The following is a 20,441-nucleotide window of genomic DNA, read 5'->3' as shown; positions in this document are numbered from 1 at the left end:
CATTCGCACATGGCCGACCGCTGCACAGCACTGGGTCGACGCACTCGAGGTTATTCCTGTTTTACTCGTCACACATTGATCTTTACACCCCTTAATTAGCTTTGCATTACTGAAACATTAGAGTGAAATATTGCAGGCCCGGTTGGAACAAGAAATGAGGCAACGTCTGGGGCTGGAGGCCGGGCACCAGAGGATGGCGGCCCAGCTGGAGGCCAAGCAGCAGGCCCAAGCACAGAGGCTGATGGACATTATGGAGTTCCTACAAGGACTTGGGCAATGTGTGGGCTTCTCTCTGCCACCTGGGCTGTTGGTTCCACCTTCGCCTCCATGTCCTGCAGCTACAGCTACTCCTGTGAGTATGAAAGTTTTTTACTTTCGCTTATGCTTTGCTTATATGGCCTCTACCTTCCTAGATTAGCTATCCAAAGAATCTTGTCTCACATGCAATCTTTTCTCCTTTGTGTAGTCTCCATCTGATGGTGGTTCGAATAATCCACCTCATGCACCTCCGAATGATGGAGCTGGGCCTTTACCACAGTCGCCTTGGCCGAGATGAGTGCACGTTGTATTTTTTTCATTTGTTGTTCACTTTGTGATATACTTGTGGACTTTGATGGACTTGTGGATTTATTTGGATGGACTTGAGCACTTATTATTATATATGTGATATATATTGTGATGGATGTGATATGTGCAGATGGATGTGTGGATGGATGAGATATATATGTGATGGATGAGATATATATGTGATGGATGAGATATATAGGTGATGGATGAGATATATATATGTGATATATGTTTGTATGAATTTATTTGTCATGATGGAATGTAAAAAAAATACAAATTGTAGTTTTGGGTCACTTTGCCGAGTGTTGCACTCAGCAAAGGACCCCTTTGCCGAGTGCAATGGTCATAGCACTCGGCAAAGCTGGAAAAATGGGTGTCCAGAAAACCATTTTTCCAGCTTTGCCGAGTGCTGTGACCATGGCACTCGGCAAAGAAATTTAAAAAAAATTCAAACTTCGCCGAGTGCCGGACAGAGGGCACTCGGCAAAGAAATGTTTTTTTTTAAAAAAAAAATCAAACTTAGCCGAGTGCCGGGCAGAGGGCACTCGGCAAAGAAATTAAAAAAAAATTCAAACTTTGCCGAGTGTCGGGCAGAGGGCACTCGGCAAAGAAATTTTAAAAAAACATTCTAACTTTGCTGAGTGCTGGGCAGAGGGCACTCGGCAAAGAAATTAAAAAAAAATCAGACTTTGCCGAGTGTCGGGCAGAGGGCACTCGGCAAAGAAATTTAAAAAAAATTCTTACTTTGCCGAGTGCCGGACAGAGGGCACTCGGCAAAGAAATGTTTTTTTTAAAAAAAAAATCAAACTTAGCCGAGTGCCGGGCAGAGGGCACTCGGCAAAGAAATTAAAAAAAAATTCAAACTTTGCCGAGTGTCGGGCAGAGGGCACTCGGCAAAGAAATTTTAAAAAAACATTCTAACTTTGCTGAGTGCTGGGCAGAGGGCACTCGGCAAAGAAATTAAAAAAAAATCAGACTTTGCCGAGTGTCGGGCAGAGGGCACTCGGCAAAGAAATTTAAAAAAAATTCTTACTTTGCCGAGTGCCGGACAGAGGGCAACTGAAGGTTGGCACTCGGCAAAGAAATTTTGTAAAAAAATAAAACTCTTTGCCGAGTGCCTGAAGGGTTGGCACTCGGCAAAGAATTTTTTTTAAACAAATAAAAAATCTTTGCCGAGTGCTTGCAGGGTTGGCAGTCGGCAAAGTGACCGTCAACGGGACCGGCGCCGTGACGGTTGCTTTTCTTTGCCGAGTGTCCCCGGGACACTCGGCAAAGCCTTTGCCGAGTGCCCGATAAAAGACACTCGGCAAAGAGGGCTTTGCCGATCAATTTTTTGCCATGTGTTCTTTGCCGAGTGCCGCACTCGGCGAAAGGCATTGCCGAGTGCAATCTGGCCTAGAACCTGAATCCAGTAGTGTGTGATGCTATTTAGAATAACATATCTGCCTTTTGAGTCAGCACTAAGTATTTGTCCAATTTTCAATAAGCTCTATTGCTTTCTGTGTACCATTAGTTCTTGCACAGTATTTCTTTCGATGACAAATTTTTTTATGTCGAAGGCAATCTGGGAATCAAAAGTCATACATGTGAATGTTGATTGGCAAAGCATAGTAGTAATTAGTTGACTATACCACAGTGAATGCATTTGTTGTAGGCATCAACAATCTGGAGGCAGATACTTGTATGATCTGTAGTTCATACAAAATTTGGCATCTTGCTATTGACATGTCGCAACAATTTATGGCTAATCTTGTATCCCATGTTTATCCAGCCCTCTCTTTACCTTCATGGATATCATTGTAATCCAAATTTTATGCATCATGCACAGGCCTAAGTACAACAACATAGATCCAGATCATGTTGAATTCTTTGGGGAATGTATGAATAGTCCGCAAAATGGTCGTACTCCTCTTGCAAATGAGATATATGTAAGTTACATAATTATTGGATACATGTACTTTACTCAAGTAAATGCCTGGTGAACACTGTTGTATGACCTTGTTAAGTGGATTCATGCTATGTAGGAACATATGCTTGCAGAGAAGGGAAGAGAACCAGAAGAAGGACAAGCACAAAACTCTCCCTCTAAGATTGTTGTTGTGACAGTCTGAGCCAGATCAACTGTTCATCCACCTTCCTTCCAAACCTGTGTGATGAAACTTGGAACTAGTGTGATATTTGAACCTGCAAGCAATTGTGTCTTCTGTCTTATGCTCTAGAACGTATGTGGATGATGGCTTGGCTGATATGTATGAGCTGTGATGAGAATGCTGGAAACATCTTGTGTGACATTCGTCATTGAATTAATACATAAGGCAATCCCACATTCATCATCGAATGAAGGTAATTTTATGACGACCTAGAGTCATCTCGAGTTGTCTCACGCACAGTTAACTACCATACATAACAAGACACAATGTAAATGTCACAAAATCTGCCCTATCGTCACAATAACTTATCTAAATTAGGATTCCAGCATACAATTTGTGACGGTTGACTTATTGAATGATGATTTGACCAACCAATATGTGACAGTTACAATCGACATTAAATGATAATAATATATGACGACAAAACATAACTATCACGAAAGGTCATCACATTTTGTGATGGTTATCCATATTATCGTCACAAGGTACATTTAGCGACGGTCTTTTTGTGACGACCTTCATGATGGTGGTTTTTTGTCATACCATTCATTTTGTGACAAATCCTATACTTTCCATGACACTTTCATTTTGATATAAAAGCCTAGATTTTTGTAGTGAGTGGTGTTCATTTCAATGCTCACGATGAAAATGGCAACGTGTAGGCGACGTACTTTGGTTTCATAAAGGAGATATGGGAGTTAGACTATGGTCCGTTGAAGGCAGCTCTTTTTCGCTGCCAGTGGGTTCGGCTAGAGGAAATCACCACCGACAGAGAAGGGTTCTCTACCGTTGATTTTTCCAAAACCGTATACAGAGACGACCCCTTCGTCCTTGCAAAAGATGTTATACAAATCTTCTATGCAGGAGACAATAAGACAAAAGGAAAGTTAAAAGTAGTCATAGAAGGGAAAAGAAAGATTGTCGGTGTCAAAGGAGTGACGGACGAAGAACACTACAGGGGCTATCAGAAAATGCCTCCATTCGGAGCGAACGTAACCCTATGTATCCTTGAAGAGGGTGACGAACTTGCTTACGTCCAGCATGATCACGATGAGGCCCTCATTGTTCAACCCGCTATAAATACTTAGATTATTATTAACTATGTAATCATTATCCAGACATTGTATTAGTAATTTGGACTAAATATATAATTTATATTTTGTGCGCATCTCTATAATTAAATTATTCACTATGTAATCAAATATTGAGATGATGTTCACAAACACTATGATTTGATAATTATAGATCATTAATTAATGATCATAAATTTAATTAATCAAGACACAAATTTTTATCTTATTTTACAATAAATTAACTGTAATACAAACAATAAATGAAAAATAGAAAATAGAAAACCAATCCTAACCAAATCACTACTCTAGCGCAGCGGTTAAGGCACCAGACTTCAACCCCGAGCCCTGGGTTCGAATCCCAAATGGGTCAAATTTAGATTTTTTAGAATTAATTAACTCTCTTTTTAGAGAATAAGACAAATAACAAAACCAATTCTAACAAAATCACTACTCTACACAGCGGTTAAGGCACCAGACTTCCAACACTGAGCCTCCCGTTTGAATCCCAGGCCGGGCAAATTTTTAGATTTTTTTAGAATTAATTAACTCTTCGTTCAGACAATAAAACAAAAAGTAAAACTAATTCTAACATAATCCCTATTCTAGCGCAATGGTTAAGGCTCTAAACTATGAACCTCGAGACCTGGGTTAGAATCCTAGACGTGGGATTCTTTTTATTTTTTTTAAAAAGGCTGCGACAGCAGGCAGCGCAGCTGCTGCCATGGCAGCATGCCAGACCTATCACTGTCGGTTTTAGTTTAAAAACTGACAGTGAAGGTTGCCATTAGTGCCGATTTTGGAAATCGACAGTGATGACTAATATCACTGTCGGTTTTTAAACCAAAACTGAAAGTGATAGGAAGATGCTCCTCATGGGGCAGCAGTGCTCCCACTAACCACCATAGTAGGAGCACGGCTCCCACCTACCACGACAACTTACACTAAAAAAAACTACCACGATAGCTCGCGCCTATAATTAAAATTGCCCCTAGCCGGGCGCCTCTCCACGGCCAAGTCTAGGTACTTCTGCTGTTTAATTTGCCACCCTTTTGTTGCTTATTTGCCACTTCGTTCTCTCTTAGCTAGTATCCACATCTATGGCATTTCTATGGGAGCAAGCCCTCCACATACAAATTTCAATATGAGTAGTCATCCGCAAGAATGATGCACACAAAAGGTACTAGAAGAATGTTTCTGAAGATAGAGCAATGCCAAAGTTTGGGGAAGCCACGAGGTTGACAAATCCATACTATGTGGTGTGCTCTGGACTGTCTACCAAGAGCGGCATGGGTTCATCAGTGCTCAGCAACTGTCCGATGTGCTCTGGACTGTATATCCGGAGAAGCATGGGTTCAACAGTGCTCGTCAACCTCTCTGTTCATCTCCCGAAGGCATAGCTCGTCAGTCGTCTCCGACATTCTATGGTGGCTATTCGACCATAGTTGGGTGGTAGAAGAATGCTTCTGAAATGGTTATCTAATAATGTGTTTGTACACTTCGATTGTAACATTAACCTAGACGAAAATAGGTTTTTGTTATCGCATATGTAATTTTATTCTAAGGTTTCTGTTATTTTATGTTGTATTTCTGTAAACAATATATATATATATATATATATATATATATATATATATATATATTGATGTTTGTCTCTTCAAATGGCAATGCATGTATGGATATTTTACATATATATGGTGCCCTAATAATTAATTATGTAGCATTTTTTGGTGGACGACAGTGTTTGTACCCATATGAAATTATGCAATTGATACAAAATTTTTTGACATTATTTGAGCAGTAAATAAAGATCACATAATCATATTGTTTTCATAACTAATGACATAAATGCTGCATGCATGCATGCATGGAAGTATGTGATGTTAGGGACATCACTGTTGGTTTTCCTACAAAACCGACAGTGATAGTTGCACATCACTGTCGGTTTCATTACAAAACCAGCAGTGATGGCCACCATCAGTGTCAGTTTTGCTTTCAAACCGGCAGTGATGTGTCTTTCCCTTATAAAAAGGAACCACAAGGAAAATACACACACCCACGAATGCATCCTCACTTCACACTCATTTTTCACATTCACGTACTCTCACTTCTCACTCTTTTCATTCTACGTGATTTGGTGATGGCTCTTGGATATTTCATTGGTATATATATGTTCTCCTCTTCCATATTCTAGCTATGTATAATGCATTGATATATATTTATTTAGTTTGCGACATTTTACTTGGCACATTTTATATAATGCAATATATATTTATATTAATATTTCTTGAATTTTATTTGGTATAATGCAATATATATGTTCTCACTTTCCATATTCTAGCTATGTATATATATATATATATATATATATATATATATATATATATATATATATATATATATATATATATATATATATATATATATATATATATATATATATATATGCATTGATCTATATTTATTTAGTTTGTGACATTTTACTTGGCACATTTTATATAATGCAATATATATTTGTATTCATATTTCTTGAATTTTGTTAGATATAATGCAATATATATGTTCTCATCTTCCATATTCTAGCTATATATGCATCGATATATATTTATTTAGTTTGTGACATTTTACTTGGCACATTTTATATAATCAAATATATATTTGTATTCATATTTCTTGAATTTTATTAGGTATGATGAACAGACCTCCCCAACTAGGTTTCCACCCTGGCGATCATCCATTCGCTCTAGATATTGCCATTCCAGCACACCCTTTTCCAGCTATTGGACGAAATATTTTCCAACATCTTAGTTTTGGATGCTAATTAATAAGTGTAGTTTAATTTTAATACTAAGTGTTGTTTCATTACATGTATGGACTCACTCGAATAATATCATTGTTGCATATGTCGCAGATGATATCCCCGGTAGAGTGGTTGCAAGCAGCACTTAGCTTGCTCATGGTGTCGGACATCATTGAGAACACAGCATCTGATGCACGTGGTCAAACTTGTACGTGTGAACTAAGCCTTTACATCCCTTTGAGGCTACCATCAAGGCATCAGGAACATATCTGGCGGACGGGATCACGGATGCCGAGCAGGACAAGCGCCTAGTTCTGTGTCGTGTGCCTCTGTTTGGAGGCACTTTAGCACATTTGCTATCAGGTGCCCGATTTCTTGAACTTCAAGATAGAAGCTTTGCGTGCTGGTCATGTCCCCGTTCCGCAAGTAAGTGAATATTTCTCGAGCTACAACCATATGGATGTGGTAAAGTCAATGTCACTAATACCTTTGTCGTGGTTATTTATTGTTGTTATTGTAATAATGATCTCTCATTTTTTGTTTTGCTCGCTTGCAGGTTTGGCTCCATGACAGTTCCTATGATGCTTGTGGCTTGTCGGCCGTTTTAGACCAAGTTATGGAGCAACTCGGGTACGACTAGGAGTACTATACTGGAAACCTCGACCAGCATAATACTGAAGGACGATAGTTCTTCCTAAGAATACTAACAGGGCCAATGGTCATTCAGTAAGTTACATCTATGGACGACCATATCTTCGGTCTTTTAAGGCATGAGAGAGTGCACTCATACAGGCATTAGCCTTCGTCGATAGCTGCGGTTACAAATCCATGACATCAATTACCATGGTTGGCTACAAATGTATGCTATCGTGCATCTACCCCCTAATTAGTGTTTGTTTAGGTTTAATTTGCAAGGTTTAAGTTTAATTGGGCTTGTGTTTGTCATGTAATTCATATGCTATGCAACTAGAACTCTACATTCTGGTATCATATTAGTCTCAAACTTTTCTCGAGCTTGCACGTGCCATGGGTGAAACAAACACCAAGTTTGGGATTTTCTGAGATGGTTTAGTACTTTCTCCTGTTTAATTGAATTTTCGCGCGACATGAACAATTAATTAGAGGTTGAACTGAGCCTACCCCCAAAACAATCTAAAATGGTGCCAAACTTTTCCATAGGGTCTCATGTGCCCTAGGGACCAAATTTTTGTCAAGGTGGATGCAAAATTCTAGTGTGTTCAAGATGTAATTGGGTCTCTCCTGTCCCACTTAGCACAAAGAAAAATATAATAATAAAGAAAATAATCAGAAAAACCTAAGATCTTGTATGGGGCTATAATTTGGGTGTACATGCTTGCAAAAAAAATTCAAGCCATTAGGACAGAGGCGGTACATACCTGTTTCACAAATCTATAGAAGCCATCTTGTGAAATAATGACTAAACACCTAGGTTTCCAAGGTTACTGTGGTTCATATGCATTCCGTATCGTATTAGTCTCAAACTTTTTCTTGAGCTTGCACGTGCCACGAGTGAAGCAAACACCAAGTTTAGGATTTTTTTGAGATGGTTTGGTACTTTCTCTGGTTTAATTGAATTTACGCGCGACATCACCGATTAATTAGAGGTTGATCTGAGCCTATCCCCGAAACGATCTAGAATGATGCCAAACTTTTTCACAGGGTCTTATGTGCCCTAGGGACTAAATTTTTGTCAAGGTGGATGCAAAATTCTAGTGTGTTTAAGATGTAATTGGGCCTCTGTTGTCCCGCTTAGCACAAAGAAAAATATAATAATAAATAAAATGATTAGAAAAACCTAAGACATTGTATGGTGCCATAATTTTGGTGTAAATGCTTGACAAAAAAATTTCAAGCCATTTGGACATAGAGGGTACATACCTACTTCATGGTTCATTTGCATTCTAGTGTCATATTGGTCTCAAACTTTTTCTCGGGCTTGCACGTGCCATGGGTGAAGAAAACACCAAGTTTGGGATTTTTCTGAGATGGTTTGGTACTTTCTCCGATTTAATTGAATTTCCGCGCGACTTCACCGATTAATTAGTGGTTGAACTGAGCCTACCATTGAAACGATCTGGAATGGTGCAAACTTTTCCACGACATCTCATGTGCCCTAGGGACTAATTTTTTGTCAAGGTGGATGCAAAATTCTAGTGTGTTCAAGATGTAATTGGGCCTCCCCTGTCCTGCTTAGCACAAAGAAAAATATAATAATAATGAAAATGATTAGAAAAAACATAAGATCTTGTGTGGGGCCATAATTTAGGTGTACGTACTTGCAAAAAAAATTTAGGCCATTTGGACATAGGCGGAATATGAATATAAATACATCAATTTATTCAGTTTAAAAAAGAGTATATATATATATATATATATACATATATATATACATATGTATAATATGTATATATATACATATGTATATATATATGTATATATATATAATCATCACTATGGGTTTCAAGACACCGGCAGAGATGGGCGGGATCACTATCGGTTTCATTTTGAAAATCGATAGTGATAACTATATTTAAAAAAATATCAAAAAAACTATGGCCAACCTCAGGTTCTAGCACGGGTCTTAGGGTCTAGAGTAGTGTGCCTTAACCGCTATGCTATGATAGTAGCTGCGTTAGGTTTAGTTTTGTATTTTCTTTTATTTAGTTGTAGCGTACTTAGTTTATATTAAAAATAAAACAAAATTAAAAGAATTTGGCCCCCGAGGGTTCGTACCCAAGTCTCAGGCACTAGAGTGTAAAGCCTTAACCACTGCGCTAGGATGGTAATTGCGTTAGGATTAGTTTAAGTTTGGCCCGCCTGCGCTACACAGGGTTTGAACCCGGGGCTAGGGGTAAAGAGTGTGGTGCCTTAACCGCTGCGCTAGTTGTACGAGTTTGTAAGGAACTCAAAACTAATTCTACATAAACGCTAAGCGGAACAGGCACTGCTGCAGTTCATCACTACCAGTTCTTGGCTAGCCCCGGCATTGATGAGGTATCATCACTGTCGGTTTGGCTTGCCACCGGCAGTGATGCGCCTATGCAATATTGGCCGAGCACGCGCTAGTGAAATATTTCGCCCTCTTTTGAACACCTGCGCCGCTCTCTTCCTCCACACCGGTGAAGCACCGCCACCACCCGCACCGCCGCCTGCTGCGCTCGCGTCCTCTTCTTCCTCCACGCTGGCAGCCATTCTTCACCTTACGCCCTGTGGTCCCCAGTGAGGAAGCCGCCTGACGCCGTGCCCCGCCCCACGGTCCTCCACAGCGCGGTGCTCCACGCCGCAGTGCTGCCACCCACGCCACCGTCCGATGCTCATGTCTTCCTCGACACCCCCCGACGCCATCTATGCCACACCGGCACCCTCATCATCCTTGACATCGCCAGAGCACTATCATCACCCGTGCCCTCATCTGGTCATCCATGCCGGCCGTGCCATCATCCATGCCTGCATCTACCAACATCGAAGCCCTCAAGTGCGCACGAAGAGCTACTACTGCCCTCCCACGATGAGTGCGTCTGGCAGTGCCCCTTAGGTGTTCGTTGAAATGCCCATGAGGATAACAGCAGCCTGTTTATCCCTTTTTCTCTAGATTTAATGTAGAAATACTTCAAATTTCCTTAGTAGCAAATGTTCTTTGATCTATGGCGAACAAATTTGCTTAAAACACTTTGGTCGTTTGAAGCACGGTTGAAGACATACTAGTGCTCAAAGTGGGATTGAAATGAGTTAGATGTTGAAATTCATGAGTTAGTTGTGTTGGAAATTGAAGTTTGAATATTTGAATATAGTCTACAACTTTGCTTACTCTACAACATGTTTGAATGACATAGCACTACCAACCTAATTTGGTTAAATGTATAGGCAACCATGGCATGGTATGTAGTGCATGTTGGTTGGGTGCCTGAGATCTTACTTGGGAAGATTGCTATGCTCAAGGCAATTGCTACCCATGTAATTTGTATAAAAAATACAACACAGAAGCTGAAGCTTTGAGGGCCTACTATGGTGTAAGGAGTGCAAACCATGGCCATCAGCTGACACTGGAGATTGAAGAGAAGCCACCCGTTAGAGATATGAAGATTAGGAGAATTGCTCCTATGTCTTGAAAAGATGTCATGCTTTTATTTATGGCTATGGTCATTGCTTTTCTTATTTAGAAGTTGATGTAGGCTTAGTTTCATAGAATAGTAGGTCGACTTTGTTGTATGCAGCCAATCAAACAATGAATTTATTCTAGGTGAACAGTATGTGGACTTATTATTAGACTTTACATTAAATCTCTATTAGTTGGGTAATATATATATATGCACAAATGCTACTAGTAGTTGTACGCAGCCAAAACTAACCATGATCATGTCACAGCCATGACTCGTCATCGCCCATTAACCCATCGCCAAAGAACCGATAGGCAACAAGAAGCGGCTGATATAGCTAGGACGCGAGAGCCACATGATCCAACTAACAATGACGGTGTCAATCAGGACGGTGAGAATAAGGAACCATGGAGCCCTACCACTTGTCTCTAGCTAGATCAAGATGACAAGGCAACTTAGGTATCATGTGACTAGATAGCCACACACGCTAATTAATTGAGAGGGTCTTAGCTTACTTGGTGTCTCTAGAGGGAGGTTCCATAGGCCGAGGAGCCAGATGGTTTGGGTAGCAGCAAGGCCCGCGCCAAGCGAGGCATGTCACAACTTCCTACCGGTAGGAATGCACACTAACACATCATTAAGTTTGACCAATTAGGGGAGCCGGTCAGACTGCGTATAGCTTTAGCCAAATACAAGACTGTCCTCGGGGCACTTGTAAGGGACTACATCATGATTAAGTACATGAAGTGGACTGGGAAAGATGATGACCCATGGAGGGTTCCCGAAAGTGAGAAGAATGGCATATGGGAGAATAGGGTCCCATAGTATTTGACTTTCCCACAAGACTATGACAAGGAACAAGTAAGGAAAAAAGAAAAATAAATTATGGGGACATGCTTCAAGACTTTAAAGGGGACATTGTACAAGATATTTGTCCTTGAGGGTAAAGAGCCAAATTGGGATGGTGGAGAGTACACCAGGCAGAGGGACTTCTAGCAGGAATTCAAGGAATATAGGGAATCCGAGGAGTACTTGGAACTGAGCAGGAAGAATAAGGAGAACTCGCTTAAAGCAATGAATCCTCATTATCTCAGCTCTCATGGCTACACCAGTAAGATGTATGAATTTGAAAGTGAACTTGAGCAATTGGAATGTCTTGGCGTTGAGCCTGAGACTGCTGATTGGGAGCTCAGATCGGTATATTATTGTATGGCGAGGGGGGTACACCATAGCATAGACGAGAGCTTTATCTCCACAAATCCATCCATGAGCAACCTTGTCCAAAGGATCTCCAAGTTAAATGATGAGGTAAGGAAAGGGACCCGCACTACTAATAGGGAGAATGACGTGCTCACCCAAGCACTCAGAAACTAGAGGAGCCAATCTTATTCCTTGGAAAATAGCATTCGAGGAAGAATCTTCCACTTTTCAGAGCCGCTCGAGGGGTAGAGCGGAACAAGAGGCAGATACACTAAGGCGGTTGAAAGAGATTAAAGATAGACTCGAAAGACGGATTGATGTGACCGTTCAAGAATGAGTCAAGGTAGCTATGCAATCCATGGGATTAGGAGTACCACAAGACCCTATTCCGACTAGCTTTAGCCCATAGTTCAGGGGTCGCAGTAGCTGTGGATCGACCCCGCTCGATGAAGAAGAGATGAATGTGCCTCATTCGGTGGACAGCATCACCGAACCCGTCAATGTTAGGTTGTACATCCATTAGCAATGGACAACTGACAAAGTGGTGGTCGACTAGGCCAGGCCTACAGGACAAGGGACCATTAATGGCCACCCAATTCCACTAGCGTATGCCCACATCAGCATTGATACTATACTTGATAAGAAGTATAACAATATACACATTGAATACCCCGCATAGGAAGACATGTCATGCCTTATTCAGAATAGGGGCGTGCATGTTGCCTAGCGCAAGCGCTTCATTAAGCTTGATAACCAGTTGTCTTCGAATGATGAGGACGACTGTGAATCTTCGATGCACATAGATAATCACTCACCATCTCCCAACAGAGGAGATCACTCTGCTCTACCTCCCCTGAGAAGACAGCAGTCTCCTTCTCTTCCTCCTTGTCCTCCTTCATCTTCATCAGCCTCGACAAAACAAAAGACTCCTCCTCCTCCTCCTCCCTCTTCATCAGCCTTGAGAAAACAGAATTCTCGTCCTCCTCCTCCTCCACCTCTGCACAAAACAAAGATTAAAGACATCTTCGCAGTCGCAGAAAAGGTGCTCAGATTCGGTCGCTAATGATCCCAAAGTGGACCAACAAAAAAACAAAAAGACCAATGAGTGGCTCCATTACAAACATCATGGACCAAAAACAGCCAGAACAATACCACAAGGAAGATGGTGTTAAATTCTGGAATCTATTTGCCTCACTGCCTAAGTGGAGGGTGCAGTCTGAATTCGATAGGCAAACACAGAATAAGCACAATAAAAAATGAGTCAAAGAAAAACACTATGATGATCAAAGGCACATACAGCAGATGGCCGAAGACAATTTTGAATTAACCATGGATGAGGCCCGAACATCTATTATGATACAAAAGAATATGAGACAGCAACACCGACAACCTAGTATCCAAGAGGCAATTTCTTGGTGTCCGAGGACGAGTATAAAAATTTGACAACATATATGCATGATTTGCATGAATATTACATGGCCTAAACAACAGAGACGGAGTAGATGGGTTTCGAACTTATTATCCGCAAGCCTCTTGTTTTTCATTATCCTGATGAAGAGAAGCACTTTGTCGGTTGGGAGTGCTTGTTTAAGCTATACCAGAGACACGATCTTGATACACAAATATTGACGTAGTAGAGTATGTAAGTACCCTACCCGCACGATATTATAATTAACTACTCTCTCGATACATAAATAATTAACTTTTGAACACTTCCCATGATTTATACAGGTGTGTATCACAATATTGCTTAAATAGTAAAAAACGCCCATATAGCCTTCTTGGACCCTGAGCTAGTCAACGAGAAAATATGTGGAGGCATGCATGGAAATAAAGTGGAAGATCTAATGGCAACATTGGTTAAATTTTTTGAGGAATTCAAGATGAATAAAAAACCTACATACTTCTAGCCTACAACTGTGAGTATGTGTTCTCTGCTCTTATTTTTATACTTCTTTGTTTAGTGGAGATTATTTGTTAACTAGGATTTTGTGATTGCAGCAACCATTTCATCTTCATTGTTATATCGATATTTGTAAAAATCGTATCGAGGTGTCGGGCTCAAAGAAAAAGAAACTTTCTTTGCTCGATCCCCTAGTCCTAGTACCGTATAAGTGAACCTAATAACATATTATTTTCTAATCGCACATAGCCCATTCTAATAATGTTGCTCCTTTTTCACACTTTATAATGTGGCATAGTGTCTAGGGAAGAATGATCGGTGGGATGAAGGTCTCATTCCAGTTTGCACCAATAGAATTGGAGACTCTAAACCAGCCGGCGGGAAACAATGAATGCGGGTTCTACGTAATGTTGGCAATGCTTCGCTACCTCGTCGTGAAATCGGAAGCCGCAGATGCTTTGGTGTGTATAATCCCCATTTTATTTATATCTGTTAATTCAACAAAATGATCTATTGTTTTCTCTTACATGTGTGCCTTTTGATATCATCTTTTTTGAATGACAACGCAAGAAATTTAAACACCAAAGGTTGTTACAAATGGAGATCATAGCACTGTCATGGAAGCTAGCAGCCTTCATCCTATCCCAGGTATTGGAAAGAAACAGAACATTCTCCATTGCACAGTATGTGAAGTTCAAGAACCCGTAAGGGCCTGAGCGGCTCGCTAGACTATTGTAATTTCTTTTTTTATTTTGAGGGATCGAGATCTTGATAAGTACATCTAAACGGTAACCGTAACATTTGTAATGTTTAAAGTTGATGTACTTGTCGTCTATGTAGCAAATATAAAGCCAAATCCGATACCACAAAAAAAATTATAAAACAATAAAATGCGAAAAAAGATATCACTGTCGGTTAGCACAAAACCGACAGTGATGATAAAGATGGCATCGTCAGATTGAGCCATGAGCCAGCAGTGTTGCTCAAGACATCACTGCCGGTTGTAGCTACAAGCCGGCAGTGCAGTGGAGAAATCAGTACCGGTTTGAACCGCAAGCCGGCAGTAATGGACAACAGAACACTGCCGGCTCGAGTCTTGAACCGATAGTGTTGGTCAAGCTAGCACTGCCGGTTTGATCCACGCACCAGCAATGTTGGTCAAGACAACACTGCTGGCTTAGGCCTCAAACAGACATTGTTGGTCAAGACAACACTGCCGGCTTGGGCTACAAACCGACAATATTGGCTCAACTGGACACTGCCAGGTGGAGGCTGGAACCGACAATGGTCTCTCCTTACCGATGGTGGTTTTGAGTTACTGGCAGTGATGTCAGTCCCTATCACTATCGGTATGCCACTTTCAATTTAAAATCTGACAGTGAAGAAGGGCTTTGAACCGATAGTGACGTGCTTGTCTGGGCTAGTGAGCCTTATGCCAATTATTTTTTTAGCGTCGCAGGGGGCACTTTTTCTACCGGTGCACCCGTGCATCGTAATCAAATATGTAGATCCATCGATGTTTCGGTCGTTGACAACAGTAGTTGCCAACACTGTTCAGCGATGAAGCTAGGCCATGTTCTTTACTTCTTTGTCGAGACCTGCAAACAATCCTCCCTCCATAATTGAGAAGGGTGTATCCGCCTGGGGTTCAGTAATTAACAGTTACAAATTGCTAGTACTCCATCTGTCTATAAAATCATGCAACTATAGATTGTGTTTGAAAAAAATAGTTTACGTTTTGATTAAATTTTTAGTAAATAGTATTCATATTTATGACTCTAAATTAATTTATTATGAAAATATATTTCATAATTAATCTAATAATATTTATTTGATATCATAAATATTAATACTTTTTATTTATAATTGGTCAAATTTAAGATATAAAAACGTAAGATTGTGCTAGAATTATATGTTTTGCTGGACAAGGGAGTATCGTGCTACCTTGCAGCAGGCACAGTATAAAAGATGGCATACACTAGCTTTGAACCTAGATCGTACGGTCTCACTAGTCATGGAGGACTGGGTCTACTATTCGCTCTCCATGACCATTTGCATTGCCCTATCCTTCCTTCTCTCCTCCATCCGGCCAGCCACCGGAAAGCCGGCGGCCAAGCCTTCCCTTCCACCGGGACCAACGGCGCTGTCGCTGCTACTTGGCCCTCTCCTCTTGCTAGCTTGGACAACCTTCAACATTGAGCCAATTATCCGCCTTGCCCGGTCCTGGTACGGCCCCGTCTTCACTATCTATCTCCTCCCTTCTTTCCCAGTGATCTTTGTCGCCGATGGAGCCACGGCACGCCGTGTCCTGGTGCAGTGCGGCGCAGCGTTCGCTGACCGGCCACCGGTTAACCTTGCCACCCGGATATTTAATGGTGATCAGCGCAGCATTACCACCGGTGCATATGGACCCCTCTGGCGCGTGCTCCGGCGTAACCTCACCGGCAAAGCCCTCCACCCATCGTCCCTCCGCCGGTATGCTGCAGCTCGCAGAGCCGCCGTTTCCGGCCTCACTGCCGGCATCACACAGCAAATGCACAATGAAGCAGGGGGTGGCAGGGCAGTAGTCGTTATCCAAGGACTGCTGCACCACGCCATTTTCCATGTTTTCGCCAGGATGTGCTTCGGCGAGGGACTCGGTGATGGCGTGGTAGCGTCCATCACGGCGCTGCAGAGGGAGTTCTTGTCGGCGGTGGTCGGCTTTCAGGTGCTAGGTGTGTGCCCGCCGCTCACCAAACTCGTGTTCCGGCACCGGTGGAAGAAGATGCTGTCCATGCGGCGGCGGCAGGAGGAGGTGTTCATCCCTCTGATACGTGCACGCCAGGCACGACGCGACGCCAGCGGTGACAACTTCGCTGTGGATTGCTACGTCGACTCACTCCTCGGCCTCCGTATCCCTGAGGACGGCGGCAGAAACCTGACGGAGAGCGAGATGGTGAGCCTGTGCTCCGAGCTCTTGTCCGGGGGACCCGACTCGACGGTCACGGCGCTGCAATGGACCATGGCAAACCTCGTTGCGCAACCGGAGATCCAGGCGAAGCTCCGCGCTGAGATACGCCACGTGGTCGGCGCGGAGGCACGCATCCAGGACGAGCACCTGCCGCGCATGCCCTACCTCCAGGCCGTCGTACTGGAGGGGCTCCGGCGGCACCCGCCCGGTCGCTTCATGCTGCCACACGCGGCGACCGAGGGTGGCGGCGCGTTGCTCGACGGCTTCAGCGTGCCAAGGCATGCGTCGGTGAACTTCATGCTGGGCGCCATGGCGATGGACGAGGCTGTGTGGCGAGACCCGAAGCGGTTCCGGCCGGAGCGGTTCCTTCCCGGAGGCGAGGGTGAGGACGTGGACCTGACCGGGAACAAGGAGATCAAGATGATGCCGTTCGGCGCCGGGCGGAGGATCTGCCCTGGCATTGACGTGTCGCTACTCCACCTCGAGTTCTTCGTGGCCAATCTGGTGAAGGACTTCGAGTGGAGGGAGGTGCCCGGAGAGCCGGTGGAATTTGGCGAGAGGCTGGAGCTAACCATGGTGATGCGACGGCCCCTCCGTGCCTTGGTTATCCCATGCTGTTAGTTTAATTTCACTACTAAAATAAGCATTTGTAGGGGTGGCGTAGAGGCCGGCCAGCTGCTCCTATCATACTGTCTCTACAAATCATGTATTTATAGGGACGGTTCCCAGACCGCCCCTATAAATTGATCTGTAAAGACGGCTGGTGCCGCCCCTACAAACTCGATTTGTAGGGGCGGCCGTAGTATCCGCTGCCACTATAATACCTGTTTGTATGGGCCGTTCAGTGTAGAACCGCCCCTACAGTATATTTTCTCGCCAAAAAAATTTAAATTTATAATTCAAATTCGACCGGAATATATATATATATATATATATATATATATATATATATACACTACCCGTATCTGGCTACAAAATAACTTATTCTATAGCCACTTTGAGTTACGATAATTACTATATTAATTTACGAGATTATAGTAACTCCTTACTAAGTGGTTTACTATAACGTTATGGTAAATATTCCCATGTGTTATAGTAACATAACTATCGTAAATATGTATTGACATTACCGTAAATTAGTATATAAAATTATCGTAAATAGAGATGGCTACAGAATAACTTATTTTATAGCTGGCTACTGAATATACTCTCCATATATATATATATATATATATATATATATATATATATATATATATATATATATATATATATATATAATTCAAATCTGACCATAAGCACAAAAGAACAATGTGTTGGTACTGAGGATTTCTACCTAAACAATCAATCCAGCGCATTTCAGTGACCTCATTTTGAGTTGGTTCAGATGCAATATTGGTGTTTAAATTGAGTGATGAATGTAAACTCACTGCCACGTCAACTTTGTAGCATAGCTTTAGTTTAAAAGGTGGTATTTTATAGCATACTTTCTAAAAGTCAGAACAGAAGAAAAAATATGTATAGTAGAGTATTCTGCTTCATGTACTATAGTTAGGGCACCAATGTCATTCAGAAATCAAAACCGAGTAATCTACCTTGAGAAACCCAGTAAAACAAGCCAGACTATTAGCAATTGTATGTACCTCGCTGCGGTGGGATGTCGATTCTTCACTATGGCCACGTTCAGCTTGCTGAATCTTGGCTGAAAAACACTGTTTGGGCTAAAATGTTGTGAGAGAAAAACATTGTTCCGGCTAAAAAAAAGAAGTCGAACAAGCCGGATATGGGGTAAGCCGAACGGGGCATATATCCTTTACGGCTACCAGCATTGGGGGCATATAGAATTGGACACCAGCATTCTTCTTTGTGTGGGCGGCATCGGCATAGGGCTATCATGAACCCTGCTATAAGGTTATCTTGTTAGAAAAAGGGTATGCACTTGTCGCTTACTCACTTTAACAAACATGTGCATAATGTATACATAGATGACTAAATTACTAACTGTAGAATTTTTTAGAACATGAAACAGTATACAGATAAGCTCTAGCTAGAAGAACTAAGAAATGTAATAAGCATGTAGTCAGCAATATTTTGCCAGCCCCAGATCCATATATATTCAATCCAGTACCATTTTTGAATTCTGACCTGGAATAGTTGGGAAAATGTATCAAATACAACTAAGTGAATGTCTTTGTTTTGCTAGTCACATCTAATTAGAAACCGCGTGATGTAATAGAAGCATCCATCTTAATCTACACAAAGCATCTGAGGCGTGATGCAACAATAACCTAAAAAACAGTCCCTTCATTGTTTGAAAAGGCAAAATTATTCCCTATATTTAGGCCTATGGTTTGGACTGATTATACATAATTTTAACAGTCGGTGAGGCCACCTTTTTTTGTTAAATAAATTAAATACAAGGACAAGCTATAATACAAGATAAGGAGTAGAGAGAAACAGTATGAAAGAATGAATCATCGACAAAGGTATTTCTGTAATTGGCATTGCAGTTTTATTTACCTGTGCTTTGTTGTCAGAGACACATAGATACACAGCTGAATCCATCAAGCATGAACATATTGAGGGATGTCCCATTAACCCCAAAACCTTGGAAGAGCACAACAAAGGAGAGAAGAATGATTAGCATCGTAACCCTTTATTGACATTTCCAGGAGCAGTATACTCTAACATGAATAAAGAATGGCTTATTCGTGTCTATCTTAGGTAAAGACCATATAATAACCAACACAAACCTAAATGTAAAAAAGAAGATAAGTCAAAGGGCATGGAAGCAACAATAGGATGCATATACCACTATATGAGCCATCAAAAACAACAATAGGTTGCATATACCACTGAAATCTGTTGTGAATTTGAAGTATAAAGCAGCATACGTGCGTGAAATTCTTTAGGTAAATGTGTGCCAATAGAATTACATACTACATACTTGTAGCCCAAATTAGCAAAAGTGAATCTGCTGAAAGATATCCTAAGAAGATGTGACATGATAGGGTGACATCACTATATGTGGCATTAGAAAAAGCAATAGGTTTCACATGCATATAGTACTCAACATGAATTTAAAAACTTGGGAAATTATGTGGTGTTCATGTATCCAGTACTTTTTTTATTCAGCATTTAAAAAATAAACTCATAGGTCATAAACAATGCATCCAGTGCAGTTTCATAGACAGTGCATCCAGTGCAGCATCCAAAAGGGGAAAAATGCACCCAATTTGCGTCGGGCTTACGAATCATGAACGAGTTGATAGGCTTTGATCTACAGGGAAGCTAAACCAAATGAATTGTCAATCAGAGTTGTAGTGGCGATAATGCAAAGATAACAATAGAGGACAAGGGAGACAGTATCGACAGCAGGCATTGGTGGTAGTTGCTGGTCTTGTGGGAGGTGATAGCCGGCCACTGCAGCCAAGGTGGACTGTGGGAGGAACGTGCCGAGGAGCAGCCCGGCGAAGTAGAGTCACCACGCTGGGACAGAGGTAGTTGGGGCCTGGCCAGGCTACCACAGTGTGAGGGGCGCCCATGCTACGGCTGCCGCGTCCGGAGCCGCCACGCCGAGTGGCGCCTGTGCCAGGATTGCCGCGACCGAGGGCCGCCGCGCCAGGGAGGCAGCGCAAGCTGCAATGCTGGCCAATCACATGTGCAAAGGGGAGATGGATGGA

The 20,441-nt window shown here is 41.9% G+C and overlaps 1 protein-coding gene across 1 annotated transcript; it reads left to right on the top strand.

Annotated features, from left to right (window-relative positions):
- The first annotated feature begins 15,705 nt into the window (after positions 1 to 15,705).
- LOC136509596 (cytochrome P450 89A2-like) lies at positions 15,706 to 17,583 on the top strand. The gene has a single exon (XM_066504346.1). It carries the CDS (start codon positions 15,721 to 15,723, stop codon positions 17,377 to 17,379), a length of 1,659 nt encoding a protein of 552 aa, XP_066360443.1. The 5' UTR covers positions 15,706 to 15,720; the 3' UTR covers positions 17,380 to 17,583.
- The last annotated feature ends 2,858 nt before the right edge of the window (positions 17,584 to 20,441 follow it).

This window comes from Miscanthus floridulus, chromosome 15 (genome assembly GCF_019320115.1).
Source record: "Miscanthus floridulus cultivar M001 chromosome 15, ASM1932011v1, whole genome shotgun sequence".
NCBI lineage: Eukaryota > Viridiplantae > Streptophyta > Magnoliopsida > Poales > Poaceae > Miscanthus > Miscanthus floridulus.
This window is presented reverse-complemented; position numbering and strand designations above follow the sequence as displayed.

Excerpts from the sequence above, each read along its gene's own strand:
- LOC136509596 (XM_066504346.1), top strand. The coding sequence starts at position 15,721 with ATGTTTTGCTGGACAAGGGAGTATCGTGCTACCTTGCAGCAGGCACAG.